This window comes from Austrofundulus limnaeus, unplaced genomic scaffold, assembly GCF_001266775.1.
Source record: "Austrofundulus limnaeus strain Quisiro unplaced genomic scaffold, Austrofundulus_limnaeus-1.0 Scaffold55, whole genome shotgun sequence".
Taxonomy (NCBI): Eukaryota; Metazoa; Chordata; class Actinopteri; order Cyprinodontiformes; family Rivulidae; genus Austrofundulus; species Austrofundulus limnaeus.
In genome coordinates this window covers 1,486,330-1,509,979 of record NW_013952457.1, presented here as the reverse complement: position 1 = coordinate 1,509,979, position 23,650 = coordinate 1,486,330, and the positions used below count along the sequence as shown (strand labels likewise).

At 39.2% G+C, this 23,650-nt stretch overlaps 3 protein-coding genes across 8 annotated transcripts in view; all 3 read right to left on the bottom strand.

Annotated features, from left to right (window-relative positions):
• dip2bb (disco-interacting protein 2 homolog Bb) overlaps positions 1-989 on the bottom strand; it is a 50,277-nt gene extending 49,288 nt beyond the window's left edge. For all 4 annotated transcript variants that reach the window (XM_014009134.1, XM_014009136.1, XM_014009135.1 and 1 more), the window contains exon 1: positions 676-989. In XM_014009134.1, the coding sequence (XP_013864588.1) occupies positions 676-760 (85 nt within the window). In that variant the 5' untranslated portion in view covers positions 761-989. The remainder of the gene's footprint in view (positions 1-675) is intronic.
• Positions 990-1,718: 729 nt separating this feature from the next.
• atf7b (activating transcription factor 7b) lies at positions 1,719-8,730 on the bottom strand. 3 transcript variants are annotated; one of them, XM_014009131.1, is made up of 12 exons: positions 8,654-8,729; positions 7,758-7,815; positions 7,227-7,323; positions 6,946-7,073; positions 6,710-6,835; positions 6,438-6,595; positions 6,194-6,290; positions 5,964-6,083; positions 5,622-5,771; positions 3,918-4,106; positions 3,722-3,827; positions 1,719-3,575 (listed from the first exon to the last, which is right to left on the bottom strand). In XM_014009131.1, exons 2-12 carry the CDS (start codon positions 7,803-7,805, stop codon positions 3,340-3,342), a joined length of 1,455 nt encoding a protein of 484 aa, XP_013864585.1. In that variant the 5' UTR covers positions 7,806-7,815; positions 8,654-8,729; the 3' UTR covers positions 1,719-3,339. The 3 variants fall into 3 exon arrangements, with proteins under 3 accessions (XP_013864585.1, XP_013864586.1, XP_013864587.1); XM_014009133.1 differs by having other exon boundaries at positions 3,512-3,602; positions 8,654-8,730; XM_014009132.1 differs by lacking the exon at positions 8,654-8,729 and having other exon boundaries at positions 7,739-7,808.
• A 420-nt stretch (positions 8,731-9,150) lies between these two features.
• Positions 9,151-23,268, bottom strand: larp4ab (La ribonucleoprotein 4Ab). The gene is made up of 15 exons (XM_014009130.1): positions 22,880-23,268; positions 21,066-21,201; positions 20,170-20,422; positions 17,371-17,507; positions 17,001-17,104; positions 16,665-16,775; positions 16,159-16,212; positions 15,286-15,498; positions 15,019-15,122; positions 13,651-13,875; positions 13,261-13,312; positions 12,985-13,146; positions 12,756-12,886; positions 12,500-12,671; positions 9,151-12,112 (listed from the first exon to the last, which is right to left on the bottom strand). Exons 1-15 carry the CDS (start codon positions 22,880-22,882, stop codon positions 11,756-11,758), a joined length of 2,214 nt encoding a protein of 737 aa, XP_013864584.1. The 5' UTR covers positions 22,883-23,268; the 3' UTR covers positions 9,151-11,755.
• Between the last annotated feature and the right edge of the window lie 382 nt (positions 23,269-23,650).

Sequence of the window (23,650 nt, the reverse complement as noted above, 5' to 3'; positions counted from 1 at the left end):
ATAAATAAAGTGACAGAGAGCATCACCAGTGGCACCGCTTGGCCCCATGGGAAACACATTACTCACCCACCTTCAGGCACCAGAGATCTGCACAGCACAGAACAAGTTGCTGCATAATGATTCACAGTCAGAGAGGAGGAGACTTGCATAACAGCCAGATCTATATTTCCCTTTTCCCACAGTCAGTCTTTAAATAATAATAATAAACCTCACATATTCAGACTCGTTGGGGCGCACAGGCAGGTGGATGGGACACAACATCAGTGTCAGGACTGCACACATCCACAAGGCCTCCAGGACTTGACTCATATGCATCAAAATCTTTGAAATGTTTAACTCAGATAATAAGCAATGAATGGTTTGAATGCTGGGTGATGATGCAGATGGGGGGGGGGGGGGGGATCCATGAGTTTCATCTATTCCGGCAATAATCCCCATATGATCAAAACTAAGGACCAGTGAGGGGTGAATGGCTTAATCTGAAGCCAGTGTGTTRTTTATAATTTCTTGTAATCGTGACTTGATCCACTGCAGCAGCTGAGTCTCACCTCGGTGGCACAGAGGAGCTAAAAGCTGAGCTGGACTGAACGAAAAACACGCTCAGCTTCCCACATTTCAGCTGCCATCAAACCAAACATCCATCATGCACTGAACCCTTTGGTCCAGACGTCCTACCTTCGGACAGCTCCAGGTCCAACTCGGCCAGCTGGTCCCTGACCTCTTTAGGCAGAGCCGACAGATCAACACCGCGGTCCGTCATCGTCGGGGGGCAGCAGGGAGATGTTTTCTTGTAATTTCAGACAACAATGCAGCCCAGCATGAAGCTACGACTAAAACAAAAAAATATTAGCATGTGGAAGCGGTGTTGTTTACTCCATCTCCGCGGCTCTCCGACACCGCCATGGCTGTGGGAGAGATGGGAAGAAGTCGGCGGAGGACTCGGTCAGTCACGTGACCMGGGTCGACGGAGGCTGCTGTGGGTTGACTGATGAGTAAACCCGGCTCCACGGCGCCCTCTGCTGGTAGGTTTTATTTCACAACTGTGGCGACAAAAGTATTGATAATTTATTTAAATWAAAAAATTCAGTAAATATATTGATTCCTCTATTTTTGTGCTTCTTCAGCAATTAATTAGAACGTTCAGCTTCAGGAAATTCTATGACTTCTGGTCCTCCATTAATTTAGCTTTTTCCTCATTGAAACATCCTAAAATCCTTCAAATATAGCCAGAAACCTTTATCGCACTTTAAACCTTTTGTTGTGCTTCTGCTTTTTTTTATTTGTTTCTACTTTGTGCTAATTTTAGCTTCCTTCAGATTCAATTTACCTGATTTTAGCCATCATTTTGACATTTTCTCCTACCCTTCTGCAAAAGGCATTTYGATAGTTCTTTCAACTGCTTCTGCTTTCTGCTGATTCAAGCTGTTCCCTGGGTTTTTAGCTAATTTGAAMATTTTTCAGCTAAATTTACTTTTTGGGATAATTTCAGCTTTTTATTGCTTAACTCAGCAAACATGCTTTCTTTGTACTAATTTCAGATGCTTTAAAAAACATTTTTTAGGCTAGTTTAAGCTTTATTTTAGGTGTTCAGCAAAAATCCTTCAGTATGTCATTCAAAGTGGATTTTTGCAGGAAAYGCAAACCATCAAGTTTGCTCTCAAAAGAAAACAGTCTTTGCTCACCTCTTTGATTCCAGTAAGGCCAAGAAGAAAACCCAATAGCTGCTAGTTTTATTTTATTTTTTGTCTGAGACAACTCATTAATTAGTTGAGATTTTACACAAGTATTTCTTCCCATCTTGAAGCCTGAGTAATGGGCAAACTCACCTCCAATACATGTTTGTTACCCCCCATGTAGTTCAGCCTCAGTTAAAAATACAAAATAAAAATAAAATAAAGACCTTTACTCAACAAATTATGGGTACACAGAGGATGTAAGGGCACATGATTTCCATAGAGAAAAGTACAATCTGTTAAAAGTTGAGAATGGAGAAAAAAAGAGTGACAAGTGGAAAAGAAAAACAAGATGGGAGATATTGTTATAAAAAAACATGAAAAGCACCTTGCACAAAGTATGAGGTCTGCTTTACGATAAAAGACTTTTTGTTTTATGGTGAAAAGCCCTCAACAACAGAACATCTGCAACTACATGTGCACTAATTAACCCATTAAAACCTGTCTTTACATTTGCTTTGGTCACCTTATAACTACAGCTTCTGACTGAAACAGACCAAACCTCTCTCAACACTACACATCAGCTCAAAGAAAGTACATTAATTTAAAAGAAAAGAAAAATATATTGCACTACTCTTTCCACAACTGCAATGGTTGGGTATAGGACGTAAAGTCTATTGTTTGATTACCATTCAAATGTCTCCTAAAAGACTATCTGTTGTAAGTGCGGTACATTAGGCCTGTGGATGAAATCTTCATACAAGTACTTATTTTTGGCATCGGTAACTTGATGTCACAAAACAGAACAGTGATTTTATAATGGGTTACGTACAAACAGTGGTATTTGTTTAGTCTTGCAAAATCCATGCAGTCAATAGGGTTTGTTTAAAAAAAGACTAATATGACATTCGCTCTAAATGGATTAAAAGATGGTCACACAATCTCAGCCTAAACAGTGCACATCTACAATTTGTTATGAACTCTGCTGACTAAACTGTTGAGTGTATTTATGAAGAAATCAAAGGAAAATGTAAAATTACAGAACAGAACAAAAAGGAAGTAAAAAACAAACACGGCAGCCAGCCAATAGCTCACCATAGTTTAACAGCACAAAGAAAACATCACATGAACATCATATCTTAGGAATAAAAAAAAAGAAGACAACCTTTTTTTTAACAAATAAAAAAAGAGCATTATTTTTACAGTAAAATAGCCAGCCTGGAAAGAAACAAACCTCATCACAGCCAGTGTGTGGGAACGACTTTGATTGTTGCTGCTTCCTGATCTAAAAACCAACAATTAAAGGAAAAAATAAAATAAATTTCTTCCAGATCTAAAACCTAATCCAACATGACAAGAACAGCCTAGAACCCTGCAGAATGAGTGTTCAACATGTTTTCCATATTTACATATGCAGAGTGACGGCGATCCGGTGGAGAGGAAGCCAGCTGGAAGTGGAGGGGGGGCTGACGGAGAAACTGCGTTTTGTTTGTGTGTGATTATCATAAGCTGTGAGAGGAGAAGGTATCTGAGTTATGTGGCGAGGGTGGGGCCCTCTTCACTACACACTTTGCACCAGTCCGGCCTTTAAATGCCACTCCAGTTCATTCTGGTCAAMCTTTTCTTTTTTTAAGTTATTTTTTGTTTCCCTCCCCACACACACACATCATCTTGTAGTTGGCTGCGACTGCGTTGCCATGACAACCCCTCCCGGGTGACCCGACCCCATGCCGGCCAGGACCGACATGGCCACGGCCTCTGCGGCGCGAACGCTCAGCCCGTTGATGGTGGCCACGGGGCTGGGAGCCGAGGCGGRGGGCGACGGCCCGCGCTGGATGACTGCAGCCGGGGAGCCGATGGGTTCCGTGCAGACGTCCCTGCAGGCCTCGTCTCCTCCTGCAGCTGCAGAAAGACAGAGCAACATTCACCCTTAGAGAGGCGGGCGAGTAAAAACAGCACATTAGCTGGATGAGATGACGGGTGATTCATGGCACAAAGTGTTTTGGAACTGGACGTTTCCTAGTGCGTTGATGATCTTTAACGATTACCGAGGAAAACCGCCTTCTTCTGCATGACAGTGACGGGGCAGTCTTTGTGAGCCAGGAGGAGCTGTTTCAGCTGAGCCACCTCGTTCCTTAAAAGAGTTACTTCATTCTGGCAACAGAAAACATGTTAGATATTCAAAAGAAAACCCATTGGAAAATGTGTTTTTATGGTTTAGTCACAATCGTGRAAACGACTCACTGTTAATGAGACGTTCATGCTGGCCAGGTCCTCTGCCTTTTTCTCTAAAGAGTTGACCCACAGCTTCCGTTTCTGTCGGCAGCGCGAAGCAGCGGCCCGGTTCCTTTCCAGAAAGCGCTGCCTCCTCTCGTCTGGGTCCATCTCCGAGGCACGCCGCCGCCGACCCCCTGTTGGCTGAGCAGGGGACACCTGTAGGATGAGGAGGGGGCATAAAACGAGATGCTTTGAGWCATAGTTATTACTTAATAATTATTTAATAAAGACAAATAATGGCTCATTTTTATCTGTTAAACATCTTTCATATTTAAGCAACGTAAATAATGATCAGTTCTCTGTTTTGAGAAGTTGGACTCAGTTGAAGCGTGTCGAGACAGAGCTGATATTAATTATTCAAACTGTTCTTCTCCATGTTTAGTTTCTACAAGAGGAAAAAATAAAAATTAAAGTTACCAACATCTGCAGCCATAAGACAAGTACCAATCTATGGTGGTCGTTTTATTATTATACGTTATATTCCAGTTAAAGAAAACCTGTCTAAAAACACACTAAATGCTGAGACTATGGAGAAGATTTCTTTTCCAGAATAGAAGTTTTACAGATCATAAAGGTTATAGAAAAGAGTGACGGTCAGACAACTTACACGRAAATAGGAAATAAGATGCAGGAAGAACTCGCTCCATCAGAAATATCTCTACAAGCCCAACTTTGCATKTTCTGAATACATTAAAAAGTATGGCCTCTCAATCAGAAGAGTTTTGGGAAGTAAAATATCTTCCTGATACTTTTTTAGAGTCTTGTTTCTACAGTAAAAACACAGAGCGGAGCGGGMCGGGGCAGGGAATTAAATGTCTCTGGAAATGTTTCTGAGATCAAAATGCAGTCTGTTGATGATTATCTTACACACAGAAAGTTGGCTAGAAACAGAAAAGAAATCTGTAAAATACTTGTGAATTAAGCGAGCGTATATCTGACAACATTTTATATGATATGCACATTATAAACAAATCAGGTTAGCTTTTCTCTCCACCATACCTTGTTAAACTGGCTCATCCATGGACTGGACTCAGTTTTTAACTCCACAGACTGAGGTTATCAAACAGTAGCCTAAAGCATTTTTTTTCCAAAATAAAATTCTGGAGATTTATTTTAAAGACTGTTCAAACAATTTAGCACAGGCTTTAGTCATAGCTTACATGCACATCTCAGGGAATATTTGCTTCTAAAGATGCAGGAACTGTTATAGAGAGGCATTTTGGCAAAATGCAAAGGAACCAGAACATATTCCAAAATGTGTTTTACTAAAATCTCTGTTTAACTAACAATATGTTGACAATGTTTAACTAGGCTCACTGATGGTTTTTGTGTATCACTTGTATTTGAACATGATCACAATGTGATGAAGTGGGAGCAAAGCAAAATTAACTTGGCAGCACTAAATATGAAAATATGACATAGGTGTTGAAATTATTAAATAAAATTCTATTTCCATATGCAGCTAMTTCCAAAGTTAGCAGACTGATTGGATGGATTATTTTATTCTAATTAGAGAAGTTCTTTTAAAACCTAAGATACGTTTTGTGTCGGAAAAAATCTAACATATTTTGCAATTTTAAAATGTCATAATCAGTCATGTGCTTCGATGCATTCCTGCCAGCAGTCTGGTTCTTGGTTTGATTTTTGTGCACTCAGATGGATTTACTGTACCTGTGGTTGTGCAGGTGATGGGGCATCAGAATTCTGAGAGGGCTGTTGGCTCTGTTCCTGCCTCTGGGGGATAGCAGGGATGGATCCTGATCCACCACCTGCTCCATCGTGTGCTCCCGGGCCTTGATGAGACAGAGCTGCCTTAAGTCGCTGCAAAGACACACACACAAAAGAAAACACTTAATGTAGCTCCGATAATGTCAAGCTCTCAAAAGAAAACAAATAAAACTTGTGTTTTTGATTGATTTTGTCAGCTACAGCACAATTAGATGTGTAATGGGTAAATAGGTGGTTGTTCAGAGCCTACAGCTTCTAAAACGACAGTGTGACTGGTGATCTCACTATCTTGGTCTCAGTGTGAAGGCCATATCCGGACGGGGAGGATGAACCACTACTGACTCCTCCAACAGGGGGTCCTGGAATCCCGGGGATGTTAGGCACTGTGTTCACTGGCCTCGCAAGCTTCAAAACGAACCAAATATCAACAAAAATGAAAAGAGAAAAACAAATRTGAGGAGAAAATACCACTTCAAACRTGGAGCATTGTGTATTTCTTCCAAATCTTGACTTACAGATATAACTGAGGTTAACTGCACTGGGCTGGGCAAAAGAGGGACAGTCTGCCCATTAGGGAGGTGCCTCACCAGTGGATATGCACTTGTGGGAGATCTGTTGGCAATATGAGACACTCATACAGTAAATGAAACAAGTCCGGTAAAAGCTGTAATTGTTTCTTGTGTTTTGAGAYTTTTTCTGCAAGTATTCCTTATGTCATCAGACATAAATAAAAGCAAACAGGAGCGCCGTGTAATTTACCCAAGCTGCCTGTTGGAAGGTGGAGCTTGTGTGATTACAGACGTTGGAGAAGGCAGAGTCGGCTGTAGTGGGTCATTACTTAAGTGAAGGGGAAGAGAACCTGGACGTACAATAGTTGAAGTGGGAGCAGAAATAGCCAAAGGTTTTGTGAGAATCTCCTGTAAAATAAATTTTTTTAAATTAATTTATTATCTGAATTTATGAAGAGTAGATCTGTAAAGGCTTTAGTAATGAACATGATTTGTGTCATTGCTTTGCATCTTGCGTCCCACCCTTGAGTCTCTGCTGTTTTCAGACATGCTGGATGAAGAGTCAGGACTTTCAGGAGGGGACGAATCAACTTGTAAAGAATCCTCTTCCTCGTCTTTTATTTCAGATGGAGTTTGTAATGGTGCAGCCTAAAAGACCAAAAACAAAAGATGAGTATTCCTGGAAAGTCTTCTGCTGAAATAATAACTAAAGGAAAGCAAACATTATATCAAAGATTCAATGCCTATTTTCCCCTCACAGTGTGTTTTGTTCTTTGCTCATCTTCATGCGTTTTGCATATCTCCTGGTCAAAGGAGCCGGCTAGTTCATTGAATAGACCAACCTCCTCACAATTCTTCAGGAAACGTGTGGGGGTGGGGGTCTGGTCTAAAAAATAAGAAAAGAAAAAAAAAAAACACAATTTATGGCAAAGAGTTATCTTCTTCCAAGAAGATAGCATTACATTCAGAGCATTGACAGATGTATTATTCTTTTCTTCAAGTTAATTCAAAACAAGTAATTTATTATATAAAGAGTTACCTGCAATAATCACAGAGTCTGTCCTGGTGGGACCAAATTTTAATGTCATTTCATGTTTGTGTTTGTGCACTGACAGGTGGTCTTCATTAGTGAATCTCTGTCAAAAATAAAAAGGTAAGTTTACGATCAATTGCATCATAAAGATATAAGTTTCTCAATACAGTACAGAAACATAATTTTAAAAAAACTAACTTACAACAAATTTTAGATAACAGCAACTTCTCACTAAAAGTATTGTCCAGAAATGATATTGGACACCATGCGTAATGATTTGTAAACAGCTGAGTACATTTACAATCACAAAACACAAGCAACAATGAAACAAATTGGTTTTGTTGTGTGAAACTCCACGCTGTCAATCTCAGAGTGAAAAGGTAAATGCCTCTAGAGTGACATGTGCATGGTGTGAGTGCTTCTGTCTGTCATAGCAGTAAAAGTGTAAAGTGTCTGTGCTGCAATTAGGGGACTAAATTCAGAATATGTGAACTGTAAAGAGAACTTTAAAAACGTGCCGAGCTTGAGAGAATTTACCTGCCCACACCCAGGGGCAGTGCAGACAAAGGGTCGATCGTCCCCCATCTCAAACGTCCTGCGGTACAGAGCAAATCACATTTTTATACTCCAACCTCACCTCACCTTACAAAGCACTAACATATTATTAACGATTAATGAATATTGTTTTTTAATGACTCTTTCCTCATTAATATGCACTGAACTTAAATTATTGTGAATGATTATTCAGAATCAATCAATGAGTGGTGTAAATAAACTGCTGTCATCTTCCAGTATAATGAAAGGCATGCACCTGCACGCAAAAAGCGCTCAAACTACACCCAGTAACAGCTGGTCCGGAGGAAGGGACACAGGCCGAACACAGTGGCCCGTCCTACGGGTCTGTTATGGACTCGACGGTGRACACTCAGGGACACGGCTTCAATAAGGCAGCGGGAAGAAAAAACAACCAAATTCATCCCTCAGCGTTGGTCCGTTTTCGTTGTTTAGCTACATATCTTCAACTATCAACAAACAGATTAAGCTAAAATGCAAAATCTTTGCTTGTTTTGACTTTCTGAAGATGGGCCCAGATGTGTCACGTCCCTTATCACATTAACACTTCTACTCTGATTAACAGTGTCATTATAACAAACGTGTGAACAAAAACAAATTACAGAAAGCCATGTACGCAGTGAAAGCTTCTTTTTTTTCCCAGTAACATGCAGTCTCACCACAACTAGCTAAGCACATGCTAACAGCTAAACGAAGCTCTAGTAGCTTTCTTTGAGAATTTACACTAACACGTTACAAGCTAATGCTAAAGACATCCGTTTGGCAACTCCTCGGCACACGTACATTACGCTTCGTSAACAGTGACACGATATATTTAATTAACAGTGTCGTTATATGATGTGAAATATGCCATAACTCACCGGACGTTTAAACTGCCTCTTTACTCCCCCTCCCTGCTTCGGACAGTTCTGCTGGCTGTACTGCTGTTGACACTCTGACGCTTCCATTGACAAAGTCTCGCGAGAGCTAGAACTCTGAGCCGAGAATTACGTAACAGGATTCATCTGTTATGGATGTGTAATGCCGAATCCAAAAGGGTACTCTGAATTTGTGCATATCATTCGACTTTTGCGTTTATATAACATTTTTACGTAAAACCCCACATAAAATCTGATCAGTTCTGTTAGCATCAAGCAACAACGGCGTCTCCTGAACATATTTTGTTAAGACAATTACAGCAGTTACATAATCTTTAGTTATTTCCGGATGTTTACTTGGCAGATCATCGTGTTTTGAGTGCAGCAGCTGCTGTGTGGCATGGCTGYTCCTTCACAACTAAATGGTATTTGTCAGCGTCTCCCATAGAATCCATTATGATAAAAGCAAATCAGTGCAAAAACCAACAAAATAAACAAGATGAATTTTGAAAAATATTTTTATTTTGTAGACAGCCATCAACAAGAATCTAAAATGTTGAAATATCAAATAGCAACTCGGAATTAATTTATTCTCTCTGATGTGACAAGATTTATTTATTTTTACAGTGAACTAGAACTGCTTAGTGACATGTTGCTGAAAATAAATATTGTAAAGGCAATCAGGATTTGCTTCAAACTCTACACAATTTTTACACAACCAAGCTTTCTCTTTTTTTGACTTGCATTTGCTAATACCTTACTTTAACCTTTATGCACAAAATGAGCATTCACATGAAACATTAATTTATTCCTTTAAAGTATTAAACACCTTAGTCAAATTAATTTGATTAGTCAGCACATTTCACGTATTACGAAGAATTTCATGGAGTTCTTAATAAATCAGTGTTACAAATTGAAAACAACAGTTCCCTTGTGTGGATGATCACATTACTCAAATGCAATGACAACCCAGAACATTGTTCTACACAAAGTGTATTTATATTCAGTAATAGTACAAGCAGATGCTCCCCAGTGATTGGATCCATTAAACAAATTCAAACTTTCATGTTCCATCAAAGCAAATTTAAAAAAATATCACCAGCTTAATGCAAGACACTAATCAATCCAAATACACCAATTAAACAGTGAAAATATATTCATTAGAAATGTGCTTCACTTTTATCTCCCGTTTGTTGCCAATTAAAACTATTTTAACATTTCCTACTGGCAGCGGTGCTCTAGAAATCTAAAAGTACAGAATACATGCATACCACCATAAACTGTGAACTAATAAGTGCCTGTGGTTGTTTGAAAGCTTAATTTCCTTCCAGTCCAAAAAACATACATGTTGATCTGTAAGCCCACACTGACTGATGGTTGTCTTTTTGTTACCCACAGCATGCAACAACCAAAGTTAGAACCCAAAATTAACAGAACATGTTAACTTTGATGTTTAAGTACCAACATTGGTTATCTTTGATACATTTCCCCCTCATACTTGAGTTAAAAGACCAACAGTAACTGGAAGGTATTTGACAATTCATGTTTGTTATTCCTGAGCAGATTTTCTACAGATATTAAACTCAAACTGAAAAGACAATATACACAATATCAGGGTATTAAATGAAGTTTACCCATTGATAAATAAGTCAATTACAAATAATATGAACCTCTAGGATTAGCAACTTGCAACTAGCAATTTGAGTCCAACAACATAATATGCTTTGCTCTTAATAAAAAAAAGGGGGGAGGGGTCCAGGAGGTCACAAAGACAAGACTGTGTGAAAACATTTGATAAAAACAAGACAAATATCACATATTCTTGTTTAAAAATAAGAACATATGCAAGCCAAATGAAAAGGCATTAGAGCTTTCCCCCTTCCCGGTTCTAAATAAGTTTGCTACATCTGGACAAAAGTAAAAAGAAAAAAAAAAAACATCAAGATTGGTTTTGTTATGGCAAAGTCAAAGAGAGAAAAATAATTCGATATAAACAAATCATTTTCCTCTAACAATTAAAGCGTAAAATATTTGTAATCAAAACTTGAACAATTCAAAAATATTAAAAGCACAACAAAAGCTACACTAACCTTTAAATGTTAGCAATCTAGTTTCTGCTGCAAAGAAGTTCAAACAATTGAAATCAATTAAGTACTGTAAAAGAAAAACCAAGTTTCCAACACATAACTAGCATTATTTATACAGCAAGATTTAAAATCAAGCAACTAAAACTTTCTTCAATCATTGTTTCTAAACTTTTAAAAAGTAACTTACTGCCTAAATTTCATCATTTCATTAAAAAATCATATATTCAAACAATACTGACAAGATTTAAGCTAAAGATTTTTTTCTTCTTACACTAAAGCTATTTTAATTGCCAGAGTCTTTTATCTTCATTGTTCCAATAGTTGAAGCATTTGTCAAAACCTTTGTGAAATGACTTAGAAAAATGAACATATTTACAGCTGCTGAATGTCAAAAGAAACAGATTCCAAATACCATAAACAAACTGAGGCACTCYGTTGGTAAAAATTTCAAGGGTTAAAGCCGACTGATCTCACCCTTTTTTCTGAAATTCTTTTTCTTCAACTGAGGAAAACTGCCTCAAGAGAGGTAGCGTGGCCCATGCAGTTCTGCTCAATTCTAGTTTTCCTTCTCTGCTTTCGTTTGGGATTTCTCCCACAGACGAGGGTTTCTCCGGTAGAAGGAAAAACGAAGAACAAGAGGCTGGTTTCTACCACGCTACAAGATAGGAGGTCCTGCACTGATCACAAACACAGATTAACCTGCTGAGACCGAGCAGAACGACTGACTCCTGATACCATTGTTTCACTATTCGTGAATTACCGCTACGTTATGTCACAAATACACATTTAACCTTTCAGGAAGGCATGATGCTACTTAACATCTATAATTACACCCAAAAATGTGTTTTCCAAAAAGTCAACCAAATTTTTTTAAATACATTATCAGTTTGCAACATGAAAGATTCATTGACCAAGTTTGTCTAAAAGAAATATATTCATTTGTCTATTTACATATACTGTATTATATATTTACATATATAGTTATGGTTTTAGGATTTTAGGTAATGTCTTAAAAGTTTTATTTTGGAGAAGTGGGAGGAATGTTTTGCTCCTTTCCACTGCGTTTGCCTCCCCGGTGAAGTGAAGACCATTTGTCCCTCTGATGCTCCCGTGTCTTTAAACCTGAACCTCTCGCTCTAGAATAACCCGGCGCCCCTCTGAAGCTGCGTGAAGGTTGCCGAGGGGGACGTTTATCTTCTGGTTCCTCTGGAGTTTGCCTGGAGTTGAGCCGAGGCTGCTCGACTGTATTGACCTTGAGCTCCTGCAGTGGCTGGCTGTCTGGGGTAGCAGGAGAGGAGGGACATGGTGACTGTGCTGGTGGCGGGTCTCTGGCTGGTCTTTGGCACACCTCTGCATAGCTGAGCTTCCTTTGCCCCTGGTGAGAGAAAGAAACGTTTGACGAATGCCTCAGCTCATCAAAGTCTTTGTACACAGCAGAGAGAAGGTGGACACAGAATGTCTTCCTGAGAAACAACCAAGAGTTACAAGAAGCATGGCAGGCTGGACGATGAACTATTTACCAAGAAAAAAATCTGGCCCATGAGCAAACGTATTATTCCATTTTATGAACTGCATCTTTTTTATTCTACATTTTAAAACTACCATTACCATTTAAATTGTAAACTATATCAATGGTTTTGTGAGTCCACTATTACACTTAAAAAAGACTTTGTGGAAGAGCTGATCTTTGAATCTATGTAGAGCAATAAACTGATGTTACAAACACAGATGCAGTTTAACAGATTTGAAGAGCGGGCCTTACCTGGTCTGATTCTGGAGCTGAGATAATCGTTTTTTCTGTAGAAACRGCCTGCTCAGACACAGTAGGAGCAGGTTCTGAAGCTTCTGTAGATGCAGGTTCTGTAGGCGGAGAGAATTTTTCCTCTGATTTGATCTGTTCAGTTTTATCTTCTTTTATTGCTGGTGAAGAAGTACTGAAAACAAAGAGGATATAATGTTTTAAAAGTCATTTTACTGCATGTGTTTGGGTTCTTCACTGGCATTTTATTATAAGTTACCTTGATGTTTGTMCGGATGTTGTTGGTGTTCCAACAAGAGCAGGTTTAGAAGCTACAGACTCAGAACATTGTTTGCTTACAGGGCTTTCAGAGTCTTTTGCACTTTGTGTTGAGTCCTCATGGTTCCCTGACTGAAAGGGAAGTGAAGGAGAAAAATAAAAACATAGATGAAGTACATTTCTGCATTTAAACATTCTACTGTGGGTTTAAGTTAAACAGCACAGCTCACCTTAGTTGGAACTTTGATGCCACGGACAACATCAGAAAGGCGCACCTCTGTCGAAGCCTCTACATGCATCGTGACCAGAGATCCTGGCAAAGGAGGAAAACTGGAAGCTTCCAGGTCAAAGTTAAGAGGGGCTGCTTTGGTCTGCATCACAGGGACAGGTTTCTGCATTTCATTTAAGGATGGGAAAAACAATCCAGATTTAAAACCACACACAAGTTTCTTCCAGGATATCAAAACAGATTAAAATAATAAAATAAAAGAAGGAAATCTACCTACCAAGGTATGCTCATCTTCTCTTTTCCTCCTCATTCCTCTATGATTGCCTCTCCTGCAAGTTAGATTTAAATTCAACTATAAACAATACAGACAATCAATGTAAAACTAACATTGTCTTACACACTACTCACATACCTGCAAACTCAGAAGGGATGCAAAAGATGACAACTTATTGGGGGTTACTTATTTTTAAAAATCTATTTAAAAACTATGCATTTTCCAGCCATTTGAAGAGCACTGTTCTAAATACTTAGTATTAATAAAAACATTCAGATCTAGATGATTCACACAAGGGACATATTTTGTTTTGAAATGAATGAATCTCCCCAAAAAGGGACAAGTTTGCAGGCATGTACTCAGTGAACAAATACAGACTCTACAATATCTTACCGATCTCGTCCAGGCCGGCCCAGATTTGACATGAAGGGCAATGAAGAAGTGTCTTTAGGGTCAAAGGAGGACAGAGACACCRACTGTGTTCTGCTGCCAGACAGTGTTTTTGATGTTTGGAGTTCCTGTGGAGTCAGGGGACCAGAGGTGCCGTCCATCACCGTCTCTTTAGCCAAATTAGTAAGGGCGACATCTCCACATCTATGATGACTTTTTACATGGTTTCTAAATAAATAAATAAATAAATAAATAAGACAGGTTTGATACTCTGTTGAAATGTTATGGTAGAAAACCCATTTACTGTAAATTAGAGTGGGCACTTAAATGAGCTACAGCGCATATCTTTCTGCTGGGCAATATGACCCAAACTTTATATTACAGTTTTTTCAACAATTATACCGGTATCATGGTATTTGAAGGTAGTTCTTTTCATCACAGTTCAGCTGATAAAATGTACAAATGCTGCTTATTGATCAGTCCAGTCAGCTTAAATTACTCTCTTTCTGCAACACGTAAACTATTTATTGATTTTTCTTTTTTTTGCTGTACCTCTGTGTTGCTGTTTCCCTCTACATATCTTTTCTTCTTTGCCTGGTTGTAGACATTAGTTATGCATTTAGGTATGGTCGTGAAGAATGACAGATGAGCAAAGATCATTGTTGCATCTATCTTTGTTCTTTTGTGTTATTTAATAAGCTTAACGGGACGACTCAGCCTCTGTGCACCAGTCAACTAATCTCAGTACACAACTACTTCCCTTGGGCTTTTCACAATAGAAGCACATTAATGTCTCCATATTAACGTTGTGAATTAAATCTATCCGTGCACGTCACTGAAGAGGTGTATACAACATTCAGCTTTGGTGAAAACAGGAGATGTTTTTTAACGTCAGTCGATATAAGCAGCTGAATTGCCACCCGCTGACAGTTATTGAAAAGCTGCTAAAGCAATAGCATTAGCTTAATGTGCATAGCAGTGCTATGAGGAAAAGTGTCCCCTGTGAAATGGTTTACCCATATACTGTCCAGCACAAACATATAAGTATAGTTAAAAAAACACTAAATAACTAATGTCTAGACCAGGGGTGTCAAACTCCAGTCCTCGAGGGCCGCTATCCTGCATGTTTTAGAGGTTTTCCAGCTCCAACACACCTGATTCAGTGATTGAATTAACTCTTCAAATTGGGCAGAAGCCTGTTAATTACCCAGCGATCAAAATCTGGTGTGTTGGAGCAAGAAAACCTCTAAAACATGCAGGATAGCGGCCCTCGAGGACTGGAGTTTGACACCCCTGGTCTAGACAGTATTTCATGACAACACCAACTCAAGACTGGACATGTTTGAGTTTCATGATGCAACTTGCAGTTACCTGTTCCTTCCTAAGGGACGATGGCCACTGGTGGAGCTTGAATTAGTTTTATATCTCCAGGAATTACTGTAACCATTCATAAATGCACCATTAGGAAAGGGTGCCTGGATAGAAAAAAAAATCCAATTATACAACTCATATTTGAAAAATATACATGTTCCAGCATGTGAGAGATGACAAAAGCAAAGCATCAGTTCAGCTGATTTTGTGAATTTGGCCTAAATTTTCACTTTAAAATCCTTAAAAAGCACCCTAAATTGTTCTCACCAGTGGAGTTTCAAAKTGAGGAATGACAGTGGGGTTCCATGTTGGAGACACCACAGGATAGACCGGGTACTGCTGCTCTGGATTGTACACTTGTTGCACATACACTGGAGATGTGTACTGGCCCTGTGGCTGAGAATGCTGTTGGTACACACTTGTATCCACGCTGCAGAAGCCATTCTTTCCAAAGAACGTGTTAATGGCTTTAATGCGAGCCTAGAGGACAGACAGTTAGGTATGTTTTTATAAAGGAAAGAAGCAACAGTTTTAGTGTATGTCTGAGTGGTATTGGTAATTTGTCATCCTTCAGTCCCCTCAGATCTCATAATCTCACGGTCATGAGGCCATAACACACTGCACTAACAAGGAGAAAAGAATGGGGAGTGAAGGTTGGGGGAGAGGCAGGATGAGGGTACAGTGTAGAAGTGAAAATTTAGGTTTTTAAAGCTAGAGGAAGTTACTCCCAGCTAGACACAGTGCATATGGGTCCTTCCAAGCGCGATACTGATCATCACTGGGGCTTTCATAGAATCACTTGCACACCACAGACTTTTGTTTTTTTTAGAGTGGGGATAAAAATAATGAGGCTAATAAGTGATTTATGATGTGCAAACAAACCAACTTAACATATTTGTAAATAAAACATATGTTTAAGAGTTCTGATTTGCACTGGCAAAAAGACTGGGTATTTGAACACACTAACTTTTAAGTACTTCCTAAAACTAAAGCTCAGACTGTCTTACCCAAGAAGATTGAAGTGACATCACTTCTATTGGCAACAATAACTGTACTGAGTGCCGTCATGCATCTTAATTTATGACCAATAATTAAAAACAGAACAAAACAAAGCCGTGTCTGCTCGTTTAAGTTACGTACCATGATTGGTTTCCCCTGGAACATTTTCACTTCCTCTCGTAGATATTTGTATGCCTGTAAAAGGGGAAAAGAAAGGAGAAAAAAATTAATGGAACAAATGATCACATTACAAATAACTGGTTTGTAATTACTGGTTCTCATAACAAGCTGACATGGATATTTCCAGAATTCATCAATAGCAACACTGCCTACAAAAAAGAATGTGTTTAAAAATAATTATTGCAATTATAAACACACACTGAGATCATGATTGTGTATGATCAATATTTGTAATAGACGTTATTTTAGTAAAATGTTTTACTTAACTGTCCTAAAAACATCCAACTGCTTTAACATTATATAATTTATGCCAWTCACAGAAATTTGGTCCAATAAAACCAGCCTATTTGCCCTGTTTGATTTAAGGCTCAATAAATACACATCATTTAGCGTTAAGTGAAAATCATTGCTGACACTAACATGAGAAAAAAAAGTTTTGAAGAGGTGTCAACTGTAGCTAGACTTACCTGCAGTGCATCCATGTCTGACTGAAAAGTTATGTACCAGTTGCTGTTGTGAGCGAACTCTACACTTAATGCTTTTGGACAGTTTTCACTCTTAAAAAGGTCCTCTACTTCCTGTGAACAAAATACAACAACATCTCACACATTTCAGTAACACAAACAGACAATGTCTTCCTCATAAACCTCACAGTAAAAAAGCTACAATACATTGACAATAAATCATTCACAAAATAACTAATTTTAAAGATCACTGACTCACAAAACAATCTTAACTTTAGTGTTCGGCCAGACAATACAGAGGACTGATTTGTATGCATTGTGTGTCTATGTAAACTTTACCTCTACCGGAGTAGTTTCTGGCACCTCTCTTAAAATAATGATACAGCGACTGTGGTTAGGCCGAACTTTCTCGCCAGTCTCATCGACTTGCACCAGCGGAGAAGCTGAAAAACAAACATACCAACACAGGTTTGCTGTAAATATGGATCCATTAGGTTTAAGCCAAACTTGGCAAGCAAGTTGTAAAACAAGTACAACTGTATAGGTTTAATTACTTTATCATATAAAAACTTGCACAAGTTTGAGTTAGTTGGATCATTAGTTTGGAAATTTTACTTAAAATAATGCATCAAGATCTACTTTATATAATGTCAAAAGTGGTTTAACTGATGTTATTGATTAAGTAAAAGAAGCAGAAAAGCTCTCCTACCCCTCAGTACATCCAGAATTAGATCCATGTCAGTAGTCAGAGCTTTGATGTCCTCCATACACGCAATGGTCCAGATGGGAACAAACTGATCACTGTCCATCTGAGACACCAGATACAGATCCTTAGAAAGATTTTCCCTGGAAGCAGAAAAAAAATGGGACTTTTTTCATTATGTCTGCTTTATGAACACTTCTTTTTGGTTCAAAGTAAACACTTGAATAGCTCTCTTCAAACTGGTGGTTAAAGACATGATCAGGGTGTTACTTGTTATTAAAGACTGTCCCGATAACATTTTAGACAACTAATGAACATTTTGTCCAATGCTAAAGAGGTCAATAATGATTGAAGATGGAATAAAATGGAAAAATCCACTGGAAGCCCCTTTTGGACGTATACATAATGAAATGCTAACAATTAAATTGAATATACAGTGCCTTGCGAAAGTATTCGGTTCCCTTGAACTTTTCAACCTTTTGCCACATTTCAGGCTTCAAACATAAAGATATAAATTAATTTTTTTTTGTGAAGAATCAACAATAAAAAACAATCAACAAGTGGGGCACAATTGTGAAGTGGAACAAAATTCATTGGATATTTTAAAGTTTAACAAATAAACTGAAAAGTGGGGTGTGCAATATTATCCGGCTCCTTTACTTTCAGTGCAGCAAACTCAATCCAGAAGTTCAGTGAGGATCTCTTAATGACCCGATGTTATCCTAAATGACTGCTGATGATAAATAGAATCTACCTGTGTGTAATTAAGTCTCCTTGTACATGCACCCGCTCTGTGATAGTCTCAGAGTTCTGTTTAAAGCGCAGAGAGCATCATGAAGACCAAGGAACACACCAGGCAGGTTCGAGATACTGTTGTGGAGAAGTTTAAAGATGGATTTGGCTACAAAAAGATTTCCCAAGCTTTAAACATCTCCAGGAACTCTGAGCAAGTGATCATATTGAAATGGAAGGAGTATCAGACCACTGCAAATCTACCAAGACCCGGCCGTCCCTCCAAACATTCATCTGGAACAAGGAGAAGACTGGTCAGAGATGCAAGCAAGAGGCCCATGATCACTCTGGATGAACTGCAGAGAGCTACAGCTGAGGTGGGAGAGTCTGTCCATAGGACAACAATCAGTTGTACACTGCGCAAATCTGACCTTTATGGAAGAGTGGCAAGAAGAAAGCCACTTCTCAAAGATATCCATAAAGGGTCTAAAGTTTGCCACAAGCCACCTGGGAGACACACCAAACATGAGGAAGAAGCTGCTCTGGTCAGATGAAAACAAAATCAAACATTTTGGCCAAAATGCAAAACGATATGTTTGGCGTAAAAGCAACACAGGTCATCACCCTGAACAAGCATCCCCACTGTCAAACATGATGGTGGCAGCATCATGGTTTGAGCCTGCTTTTCTTCAGCAGGGAAGATGATTAAAATTGATGGGAAGATGGATGGAGCCAAATACAGGACCATTCTGGAAGAAAACCTGTTGGGAGTCTGTAAAAGACCTGAGACTGGGACGAGATTTATCTTCCAACAAGACAATGATCCAAAACATAAAGCAAAATCTACAATGGAATGGTTCACAAATAAACATCCAGGTGTTAGAATGGCCAAGTCAAAGTCCAGACCTGAATCCAATCAAGAATCTTTGGAAAGAGCTGAAAACTGCGTTCAAACTCTCTCCATCCAACCTCACTGAGCTTGAGCTGTTTTGCAAAGAAGAATGGACAAGAATGTCAGTCTCTCCATGTGCAAAACTGAGAGACATAACCCAAGCCACTTCGCAGTAAAAGGTGGCCCCACAAAGTTTAAGACGAATAATTTTGCACGCTCAATGTTTCTGTATTTTGTTAAAAAAAAGATTAAAATATCCAATAAATGTCAATCCACTTAACAATTATGTCCCACTTACTGATTCTTCACAAAAAAAAATACATCTTTGTTTAAAGCCTGAAATGTGGCAAAAATTCGAAAAGTTCAAGGGGGCTGAATACTTTTGCTAGGCACTGTATAAATTATAGAAGTAATTTATTCATAACAAAACGTTCACAAGTCAACTTAAGTTGTCTAAATCATTARTGTGACAGGGCCATAAGGCACATGGGAGAGGAATAGGGGCTGGAGGTGAGTAGAATAACACAATGGTAAAAAGAATACAGCACATTGTATTTTAACAATGATACAGAACTTTTTTATTTTTCTTTTTTGCAATGTTGGTTCACCTTTCGCAAACACTCAAGTTTAAAACCACCTTTATTTCATCTGAATAAATCATTGAAAACAGCAGCAACAATGATCTGTTAGAAAGATATGGCACACTTCTTGGGTGAAAAACTGTTAATGATTTACAAATAAACTCAACATTTACTGTCAGCAATTATAAATCAGCAAAATATATAAAAACTATAATCTTCACAATGCGTGGGTGATATTAATATCACAAAATACTGCAGTTAATGTTGGAGTATTATACTCCATGAACCATACATTATTGTTCTAATTGTCAAAATTACATTTGTTCAGATGGACCTTTGCTGCCCTGGACAGTAGATGGAATGAGAAACCACAAAAGTGCTGAGAACATTTGTGACGAGAGAAAACAAAGTCGTGAGGATAGTGTAGCTTTATCACAACATTTCACCCTATGAGGAAAATTTACAGTTCTTTACAGTTATGATACAAAATAATTTAAGAGGTTATCTTATAATCATTACAAATACACATTTATAGAGGTTGGAACTGTTGTAATTTGCAACAGCAAACAAATATAAAAATAACTTTTTGTTACCACTCACCTAGAAAAGCAGAACTCCAGCACTTTCTTTAAAGATTCTCGCAGGCTCTCTTCAGTCACAACTTGCTCTGTACACACCTCAGTATCTGTAGCAGAACTGTCTTGTGGGTCAAAGATTAAATACCCCAAGTCTGGTTGATCCACATCATGCACGGTACATGGAGGTACAGGGACATAATCAGTGTTGCTTTCCAGATAGTCACAGTAGTCACAGTAGTATCCTTTAGAGTCTTGTAAGGTAACATCTGTGTACCCTAAAACAAAAAGTAATAGGGTGATTGTAAAATGACTCATGTTGACAAAGCAGTACACTAAACCAGAGGTTCTCAAACTGGGGTCCCAGGACCCCCAGGGGACCGTGAGAGATATCTTGGGGGTTCTCAAAAAATTTCACTAAATTGTTAATTTGTTTTTTTTTTTAAATGCATGGAGAACAATAAACTAATAAAACAAATATAATAGACTAAATAAGAATATATATTCCCATGGCATTTAGGGGTTGAAATGACAATAAATTATCTTTTAAAGCAGCATGGGGTTTATGAGGGGGGGTCCCTGGAAATTTTTTGCCATTGTTAAGGGGTCCCCAGACCCAAAAGATTTGAGAACCCCTGTACTAAACTAACCAAGTCACAATTTGCATTTATTGCATACACTCAAAGCCAGGTGTAATAATATCCCGAAGCTCATCTTTTACCTATATTTATCTTTGTAAAGTTCAATAGCCATCATTTATGTAGAGTAGAATAGAATAGCCTTTATTTACGATATGTATTACAATTTATGAACTGGTCATGCTCTAAATATTGTTCAGTGCCATGCCAGTGGAGGAGAGATATTAATTTGTTATGTTATTATGTTACCACAAAAACAAAAACTCTTAAATGGCATTCATACCTTCGGTCATCTCAGCAGGAAAATAAGTCTGCAACCAAGGGGAATCCTCTGTTGCACCTGGGATGTCATCCTGTTGGACAGGAATCTCCTGCCACATTTCAGCATTGGGGTTAAGACCTCCTCCCTTTGTGGTAACCTGGACAAAAGTCAGAGGAAACTATAGTTATGGAAAGCACTTGAGCATCTTAAAATGCATGTTTAGCAGTAAACAACAATGAAGATGTTAACATGATACAATAAAGCTGTATTCCTTACAAGTGACATATTATGTGCAACATTAATTACAATTGGGAAACAGTGTTTGTACATTCATGTACGATGTGTAATAAAATTCTGGAATATTGAGTCTACTTGGATTACCTAAGACAGACATGGCATAATACAATGCACTTGTTTCGCAACACAAGACCTTCCTTTGGCTAAAAATACTTTATCCAATTCAGTGAATGAGTGAAGTGACTTCAGTCCTACAGCCTCTGTAATCCAGCTTTCGGGTTTTGCAAAGTACTCAACACACACGATCCGAGTTTTGATTGGCTTTTCCGATACTCTCGCCCCCGCCTCTCCGCCGTGGATCCGCCTCTAAACTTTGCCTTCCTTCGACAAGGCTCCACTTGGAGAAGTGGTTACTGCGAAATCAAAGTGGGCGTGTCACAAGAGTGGGCGTGTCAAAAGCATAAACACTTTGGGCTGCGAGGCCTGCATGACGGTATCCTTAGATCCTGCTTCATCTCTTTAAAGCCTGACCCCGACCCCAACACTAAGGTTAACCAGGAGAAATGTGACCCAAGTAGGGTTCTCCAGAAAAAGTTGTGCCGTGCAGTAACGCCCCTTTTGTTCTTGTCCAACCAGGTGGTGCCGTACGGCACCTCCCCTTTTTTGCTTGTCCAACCAGGTGTGTCCCTTTAACAAAKTYCGTCAAATCAGRTGYGTCGCTTCAGAATCGCCTTTCCTTGTGACACGCCCACTCGTCCGCAGAGACCCCTACTTGCTACTGCTTGTCACCCATTAATTATAAATAATTGATGTGAATTAAAGAAAACTAGTATGTTCAGTTCAACTCAAGTCAACTTCCAGTTCAGCCAGTCTGCTACACAACCCCTGATCCAACAGCCCTGCCTTAACACGAGTAAAAGTAGCCTTCAACATCGGGAGGAGCACGTGGCGCCGATGTCTGCCACCATACTTTCTGTTCACGCTTTTCAACTCATTCCTTACAGAAAGTATTTGTGTTTAATACTAGATAACCAAAAAAGTCAAATAGCATTGTCTCTGAGTTAAAGTCCAYGACGACCTTTATCTTCTGTGGCCACTCAGCTGCGGGGAGCAAAGGCTAATGTCTAACACACGTCACGTGCCGACGTTGCTACACGTGCAATTTAACAAGTAATCATTTGTTTCGTGAAACTTCTCAAGGAGTTTTTAAGTACGACACAGTTTTACCTAACTCAACGTGTAGTAAATCACACATCTCCAAATTATTTTGTTTGTATTAAGTCGCTGTCGCTTTACCATATGTTATCTCCCGACCACGGTGTCGGAGTGCTAACTAGCTTAATGTTTACTAGCAAACCAGTCGAAATAGATCTCTCTTTACTCACTCTGCTAACCTGAGCTAAATAGTGTTACACAACGTCGAATGGCCGAGAAAGTGAAGATGTGTTTGTAGTAAAAAGGACAATGTAAAACTAAGGTAATAGTAACAAACTGCAGCCATGTCCAGTCAACCTTCAAAGAGCACGCGTGCGTAAAGCCAAGCGAATAAATAAATGAATATGTTGGCTCAGGTGAAAGCCTCCAGGCCGCATACTTACCATGATAACTTGTCCCTCGCTTTTCCCGGTCAACTCCAGTTGTACAAATTGACCTGTTTTCTTTTTTCCTTTCTCTCCTCTTGGGGTGACTTGACCTACGCAGTAACAGGTCCGCCGTCGGCTCTGCTCTGCTCCAGTAGATAAGGTTACTCCAGCGCGGGCTCCAGTTCCGATGGTGCGGCTCGCGAGACGCAACTTCTTTAAAACTCTGTGTAAAAGCTTGACGCTTCCACTATATTTAGCAGAAAAGYGCTTCCCACATTATTAACTACTGTTCCGCTCAACTCCTCATCCCGCCTGTCAGCTTCGCAGTGCAGTGGTTACGCAGCATGTGACAGGCTCGTCCTCAAACTGCCAGGCGGCGGTCTAACCCAGCATCATCGAGCTGCTTCCCCGACCCTCCGGCCTCGACCTTAACTGTGAACGCTGCCCCCGCCCCCCCGACTWACTCCACTGTTTTATCAGTGCTGCACTAGTGGGGCTGATGTAAGCATGCGAAACATAGGAATCACTTGCTTATTGTTTAACTTTTTGAATAACAAAAAAGTTTGCAAATCTTAAGGTCGATAGCTCAAGTTCTGTTAAGTGACCTTGAACGTAACACTTATTACAGCACCATCTACAAGACAGACAACCCAATATGGCAGCTGTTGTTAGGCGCATAGTCTACTGCAGTGGTTCCCAAACTTTTCAGCTTTTGACCCACAAAATAACAGTAGCAGAGACCTGAGCCCCCAACTGTTTCTGGATGATAAACATTTGTATCAGGTC